The 7,546-nt window shown below is 41.6% G+C and overlaps 1 protein-coding gene across 1 annotated transcript; it reads left to right on the top strand.

Moving 5' to 3' along the window:
• Positions 1–1,298: 1,298 nt before the first annotated feature.
• Positions 1,299–4,946, top strand: LOC310856762 (uncharacterized protein; the record flags this gene model as incomplete). Its single annotated transcript, XM_083762237.1, has 12 exons — positions 1,299–1,374; positions 1,459–1,560; positions 1,670–1,723; positions 1,816–1,869; positions 2,157–2,186; positions 2,339–2,374; positions 2,658–2,714; positions 3,137–3,241; positions 3,348–3,410; positions 3,613–3,848; positions 3,994–4,153; positions 4,723–4,946. 12 exons carry the CDS (start codon positions 1,299–1,301, stop codon positions 4,857–4,859), a joined length of 1,110 nt encoding a protein of 369 aa, XP_083618363.1. The 3' UTR covers positions 4,860–4,946.
• Positions 4,947–7,546: the final 2,600 nt, after the last annotated feature.

The raw sequence follows: 7,546 nt of genomic DNA, 5'->3' as shown, positions 1-7,546 counted from the left end.
GATACTATTGCAGTAGTACAGAATATAGTCCAGGAACAAAATGAGGTCTATGTAATATACAGAACCTTCAGACAGCATGAATCATATTACACTTATCCCTGTGAGTCCTCATGCATAGGCACATATAAGGTCAGAGAGTTGTGTGACAATATTGGGGTTGGTAAACTTAGCTGTATTAAACGTAAATGTGTTCTGTGTCCAGAGGCTGAGGGAGATGGCCTCATAGCCATTCCAATAGCTCATATGCAGTAGCATTCATGTATGTAAAAAATAAACTAAAACTAACTTTACCAACCCCAATATCATGATATTTATATTCTGTCATTTATTGTACAGAATGGAAAATGAGGTGGTGCTGTGGGCCGTGGTACTATTCCCTACTACTGGAGGAACTGCTACAGTTCCTTCCAGTTGGTTCAATCCAAAGGATAGTACCTTGTTCTGGCCCCCAAAAAACATCAACTTTTCGAAGGCCCTCAAAGAAAAAATGATGCCTCAAAACGGATGGACCATGCATGAAAATGTTCGGCTCTTAATTTCTTGTGGTAAGTAGACACTGCATCATTGTCATGTCCACATGGCTTGTCAATCAGATCTATTTATTTTTCCATTCTGGTCCAGTAGGAGAACCATAATTGTGGGTCTGAGGGGGTAGAGTATTTATATAGCGGTTTTATCCAAGGACACTTTGACACAAATTCAGGGGGACCCAAAGATCAAACTGCACTTTCTGGTTCCCAACCGGCAACTCTACCCCTGAGCCACCGCCAAGTATTGGTAGTTGCCTCATTTGGCAGATGGTATTCTGGTTGCCATTTTCAAAATCCTGTTTATATTGCATTGTTTAAGTATTAGTCACACTTCTTTAAATGGCATACTGTATTTCCTACTTGTTTTACAGACTCACTTGAAAAGGCCAAGCAACATGAAGACAAGTATATAACTACTGGATGTCCAACCACTGATTTAGAATCTGAGGAGGAAACAGATGCACGGCGTAAAAGACGAATAAGGTACATGCAGTGCCCACACTGAGATTAGGAGGCTGCAGGGTTTTTTGAGGACTAATCCGTTCCTCACTGCTTGGAACTCTGCATGCCTCGAGGGTTGGATTGGATGTCTGTCCTGTGTCCTGTGATGGACTAGTGTCATGTCTATGTGTGCTTGTACGTCAAGCTGTCTCATTTTACAGAAAATTATCGGCTCCTGACCCGAGAACAGTGCATCTCAAGGCTTGCTCATTTATTGTAATTATACTGATAAATGTTTATTTAATTTTAAGGCCAAATACTGTGTACATGGAGTCAGATGAGGAGCCAGAAACCATCAGCGCTAAGAGAAGATTTGCCAAGCCACCTGCTGTTCTTTTTCCAGGTACAGTGGCACTGTCAGTTATGACACTAATGGCTACCCATTTAAGTATTTGCATGTATAATTCTTTCTACTTTGTTAATCCAGTGCTGCTCGACTCCAATGTACCAAGACCCAACCAGTACCCACCTGCACCAATACCAGTGCGGAAAACCAACCAGTCTGTACCAACCCCTAGTGAAATCAGTGGTATGTTATTACAATTTTAATTTGCAAGCATGTAGTTCCTCTGTCAATACATGCAAACATATCAGTCATGTGATATGTGTTAAAGTTTCTGTCTTGTGTTCCCTTTTAGCCTCTGAAGGAAGGTGCTTGGAGGACGTGCAGACATTTGACCAGCCTGATAATGGTAACCAGTCTAACCACTTCGCATTACTACCAGGATATGTGCTTTGTCAGAGTTATAACTTTCATAGTTCATGTTTTATGTTTTCATTTAAGGCTTTTGTGGAAGCTTCTTGGCAGAGCTAGAGTCAAGAGACCTCTTTAATGATGGTAAGTACTAATGGGCTACATATATGTGATGCCCTGATCGGCCACTCTTATTGTGTTTAAAGTCCGTTTAGATGGGAGGCGGTATTGGGGGATTAATACTACTACTTACAGGAGAAGACCTTATTGACTTGAAATGTTAATTCAATTTAAAATGTTGAGTTGCTAATACAGTAGCTTATTCAGTGACTCACTATTTTGCAAGGAGCTGTTTGCGTTGGCATGATGCCATATGACTTCATAAGAGTTATTTTACCTTGACTAATTAGATTTATTTGTATTCATTTCAGGAGGGCACCATAATGGACAAGCAAGAAATGGTATGTCCGTTGTCTGTTATAACTTTGTTTACAGTTGCTGTGCTATTGCACCATGACATACAGTAACTGTAACTTATTAGACTGAAATATTTCAACTTCTTTACTCCCAAGTTAAATCCCCTTGAATAATTTGATTGTTCTCATTTTTTTAGTTCACCCTCCCCAAGGCTATCCCCAAGATTATCAAGGTGAGTTGACTAACAATTTGTGCCACGGACAGTATTACCAGAAACAAAATACCTTTTATCGCCTGAATGACGATAAAAGGTCTAACTGAGTGTTCAAATGGACTTGTAAGGGTCCATTTGATTCCATTTGTACACTGAGTTAAGGGGGTAGTACTATAGTGGGGATCTATTCTTCAACTATTCACTTGGTAGTCAATTGTGTTCATCCCACATCTTCTAAAACTGGAAATTGATGGTGCTCATTCATAACAATAAAAGATTGATATTAGTTTTATTTCTCCAGGAATGCCAATGTATACCAGCCCCTACCACACTGTGCCATCAGAGCAAGCAAGGAACAGTATGTATTTCTCATCCCATTCAGGACAGGAACCCCTGTTGGTGTTTTAAGCATTGTTATACTTTAGCTTTTGAAAAATAGCAGATCTACGAGCTTGTAGATCTGCTATTTTTGAAATATTGTGAAAGTGTGGGGCAAATCTTTGAATATATTTTAGAGCAGACGCTTTTAACTCAAACCTTGCTTCTGGGGGGTCCCTGGAACAGCATATTTTCAGATGGGGATCGGTGGCCAAATACAGATCATTCTGGGGGTCCTTGACATGAAAATATTTGAGAACCACTGACATAGAAACACAGGTTTATCAGAAAACTATTGTTAAAAAAAAAAGATCTGCCTCAGTCTCTCTCTGTCTAAATGGGTTAAATGTTGTTTTTGCAATATTCCACAAATCATGTTCAATGATGCGTCCTTTCTTTTAGCCTTCAGTCCCAGCTATGCAAATGGAACCAGATCAGCTGGATTCAGGACGCCTGACCAGGGTGCAAATGGCACCAGATCATCTGCATTCAGGACTCCTGACCAGGGTAAAGATACCCATATTACCCCCCCCCCACACACACACACACACGGAATTACACAATGACCTATGTGCAATGCCTTGTCTGATCCCATGTTGTCTGTTTCTTAAAGCTTCAACGCCAGAAACACCACAGAGAAGAGTGCATGGAGGGGAACCCAGCCAGATGTTGCAAGGCAAGTATCATTTTCTGATCAACGTCTTAACCTTTCTGATGACATCTGAATTGACAAACTTGTCCCTTCGTCTTTACTGTCTTTGTTAAGCATCTAATGGTTACTATAAGCGAGGGGTGCAGACATCAGCGATTTGGTGTCATTTGATTGAAAATGGTCAATCTATCCTTGAAATTTAATGTCAAATTGTTTTTCTTCCAAGACCTTTCTTCCCAGAAAAACACTAAAATGCTGGCAGAGATACTTATGGAGGTGAGGCAGATGGGGAGGGACATTCAATTCATCAAAACTGAAATGGCAAAGTCCACATTGAATGTCCGAGGTGTTCCTGAATCCCAACGAGAGGAATCCTTCCCCATCAATCTGCCTCTCTCCAACGAGGAGCAGTTTGATCAGGCGGAAACTGCACTGAGGGAGGAGGGAGTGCGTCGCAAGATGGTGAGCCTTAGAACGCCTTGTGATGGGTGCAATTATTCTTTCTTGGACAATATTTGACTTTCTTTTGCTAATTTTAATTTTAATGCACTACTTTGTCCATTTGACATGGCACGTTGTACACTAACTATTTTATCTCTCTGTTAAGATTGCACGCCTGGCATTAGTCGGAGGGACCAATAGTGAGAACATGATCCGGCGAATGGTTGGCGCCATCCTGACAAACAACCTGGCATGCGTTTTCAACTGGGCTGGCAAGGGAGAGAAGAGGGCCTTCAAAGACACCCTACTTCAGGACTGCATTTTTGGTGAGTCTGCACATCAAAATACTTGGAGTTGTTGTTGAGGCATTCAATTTGACTCTGTAGATTGGCTATTTTCACTATTTCTCCTATTGGACCATAGGCCTGATTGACACCGCAGGAGTGGTTGATTTGGCCAATGTTTGACCAGTTTTATAGTATAAATTGACTTTTCTAATGGTATTACTTTTTAATTTCTGAGGTATTCATTATTCTTCACTGTCATCTGGGGACACCCCATATTCATGTGGGGGTCCCGAGCCACAGGCTGATAACTACTGCTCTAATGCTCACAATTGGACTGCACAAATGTGTCTACTCGCTCTGCATCTCAGAGGTGTTCTGTGCCTGTGTACAGTTAAGAATGTCACTGGTAGGCAAGTTTTAGAACTGTCCACTGCCCTCCTCTGAGACAGAGTAGACAAACTGTGACATTTATTTAATGAACATTAGTGTGGCTCAATTGTATGTAGGTTCCCGCCTGAACCTAGTACACAATGGACATTTGTCACTTTGAATGGAACTGCAGCTTTATTTTATTTTTAATTTAGTAACGCCTGTTTTCTTTTTTTCAGCGGCTGCTCGTCAATTTGACCGCAAGTTGACAGAATTGCAGTACAAGGATGCTCTGCAGAAGTGGCTGCGTTATGCACCCGACAGGAGTGGCGGGGTACCCAGGAAAGACAAGGTTCCCACACCCGCAGGTCCTTAAAGTCTTAACCCATTTAGGCCTGATGTCAAAAATGTAAAAATCTCTTCTAAAGCAGCCAGTGGGTTTGATGGATCATTGGACTGTTTGTTTCGTTCATGTTGAACTGGGGTCCTATTGGTTCTGAAGGACTGCCTGATTTCTTTGTCCCCTGGAGTTTCAGGACAAATGGATGGACGGTTAATGTGGTGTTCATGTTGAACTGGGGAGGAAGTTTCTTTAACACAAAAAATGCTGGAAACGTATCCATACGCTTTATTAATATCGAACGCCGTACGCGCGAAGCGTATCTATACGTTTTATACGTTTTTTTTATTGCTTACTGTACATCAACGTCCTATGCTCCAGGACACCGAAGAAACTAACAGCGATCCTCTCCAGGAAGGTCCAATATGTGATCCGGGAGTAAAAAGCCCCTCCCTCCTGAAAAGAGGTCTGTCTGTGGCGAAGACGCTCCCTCCTCCAATGCCTCCATTACACGTATGGGTCTGCACGGCAACGGCATAGACCAACGCAGATGTCAGGGCATCTAAAATGGAGTTACCCATACTCTAGTAGTAGTCTAGTGTCTGTGAATACACTCGATTCCCCCTCCCCTCCTGTTTCTACATGGTTTCTCCCGAGGAATCTTTGTGGGGGGAGTCTCTTCTGCCCGGATCGCATTGCAGTTTGAGTTCCCCCCCCACTGGCCCCAGGCCACACTGCGCCTTGCAATCGCCTTGCACCGCTCTCTCATTCTCGGAAAAAGATATAACGCAGTCGTGTCGATTTGCCCTCTGCCAGTATATAAACCAAGAATAATCTTCAACGATCGCCATTTCATAACGTTTTCAACACGCACACGGCACACGCCATGATCAACTAACTGCCTGGCTACGTCTTCAGTCTTCACCAGCCATCGCTATCCGTTGTGTGCATCGCCATCGCGTCTTCACTTTGTTTGTTTGGGCAAAGAAGCACGATCAGCGATGGAAAAGAGCTTTATATCCACGGCAGATAAGTAATGACGTATTATCGAAGGACCGCCATGATCAACTTACTGCCTACGTCTTCGTCAGCCAATGCAGCCATCATCGCTATCCGTTGTGTGATTGTGGATGTAGGCTATATCCACGGTATCGAGAGAGACGCCCGGCTGTGATATAGGTCTTATCACTGCAATTATAATGAATAAAAAGGCTACAATCACACAACGGATAGCGATGGCTGCATTGGCTGGTGACAACGTAGCCTCGGTCCCAGGCAGTTAGTTGATCATGGCGGTCCCTCGATAATACGTCATTACTTATCTGCCGTGGATAAAACTCTTTTCCATCGCTGATCTCTACTATACGTGCTTCTTTGCCCAAACAAAGTGAAGACGCGATAGCGTTGTCCAACAAAGCGGCCAGTTATTTGATCATCTCTCTCTCCTGTGCTTCTTTCCTCAAACATGTCCAGACATGTCAACCTCAACCACTAAACTCACCGATCCAGTAACGCATCTCACCGTTATACTATCGTTCTGAAGGCAGATATAAAAATAAACATAAATAAATTATTGTCATATACATACTACACACTGAATGAAAGCCCTAATTGTCTACTTTTAGGAGGAAAACAAATACATAATATTGATCCCATGTACAGTTTGTCAGTAGGCTATTGAATGCAGTTGTTCAGGTCCAACTATTATTCACAAAATAAGGCCTATAGCGACATGTACATATTATATACCGTATGAAACAGAAGACCCTCTGCTTTCATAAGAAAAAAACGAATACTGTAATAATAATAAAAATCACACCCCTGTGAAGTGAGCATTTCCTCATGAAGTTATCATAGCGAGTTATAAAGGTTTAAAGTCACAGAGATTGACAGGCAGATATAAACATAAATAAATTATTATCATATACATACTACACACTGAATGAAAGCCCTGAATGTCTACTTTTAGGAGGAAAACAAATATACAAATATATACAAATATAGTTTGTCAGTAATTGGCTATTGAATGCAGCTTGCGCCCACCAGAGAGGATTTCAGAAAATGCATGGACCAGAAGAACTATTATTCACAAAATAAGGCCTATAGCGACATGTACATACTATATACCGTATGAAACAGAAGACTCTCTGCTTTCATAAGAAAAATACTTCTACTGTAATAATAATGAAAATCACACCCCTGTGAAGTGAGCAGTGCAATGTTGCGCAACATTGCACTGCTCACTTCACTTCACTTCACTTCTGTTTCATACGGTATATAGTATGTACATGTCGCTATAGGCCTTATTTTGTGAATAATAGTTCTTCTGGTCCATGCATTTTCTGAAATCCTCTCTGGTGGGCGCAAGCTGCATTCAATAGCCAATTACTGACAAACTATACATGGGACCATGTGTATTTGTTTTCCTCCTAAAAGTAGACATTCAGGGCTTTCATTCAGTGTGTAGTATGTATATGATATTATTTGTGTTCATTTTTATATCTGTCTGTCAATGTCTGTCAACTTCAACCTTCCATATCTCTGCTGTTTTTTCAAAAGAGCAGCGTGCTGCGAAAAGCAGGTGTTAGAAAAAGGTCAATATCTCCAGAATGGAAGATGGTAGAATCATATTTTTTTTTTTAAATTGAAGTGGACTAGTTTGGCTTCCTTTTGATTTATGCGGTGTGATTCTCGCTATAAGAGGCCCCTCGCTGTGGGCCCCG

Source organism: Protomyctophum parallelum, assembly GCF_964188405.1.
Source record: "Protomyctophum parallelum genome assembly, chromosome: 3".
Taxonomy (NCBI): Eukaryota; Metazoa; Chordata; class Actinopteri; order Myctophiformes; family Myctophidae; genus Protomyctophum; species Protomyctophum parallelum.
The sequence above is the reverse complement of the archived record's forward strand: the minus strand, read 5'-3'. Positions and strand labels throughout refer to the sequence as shown.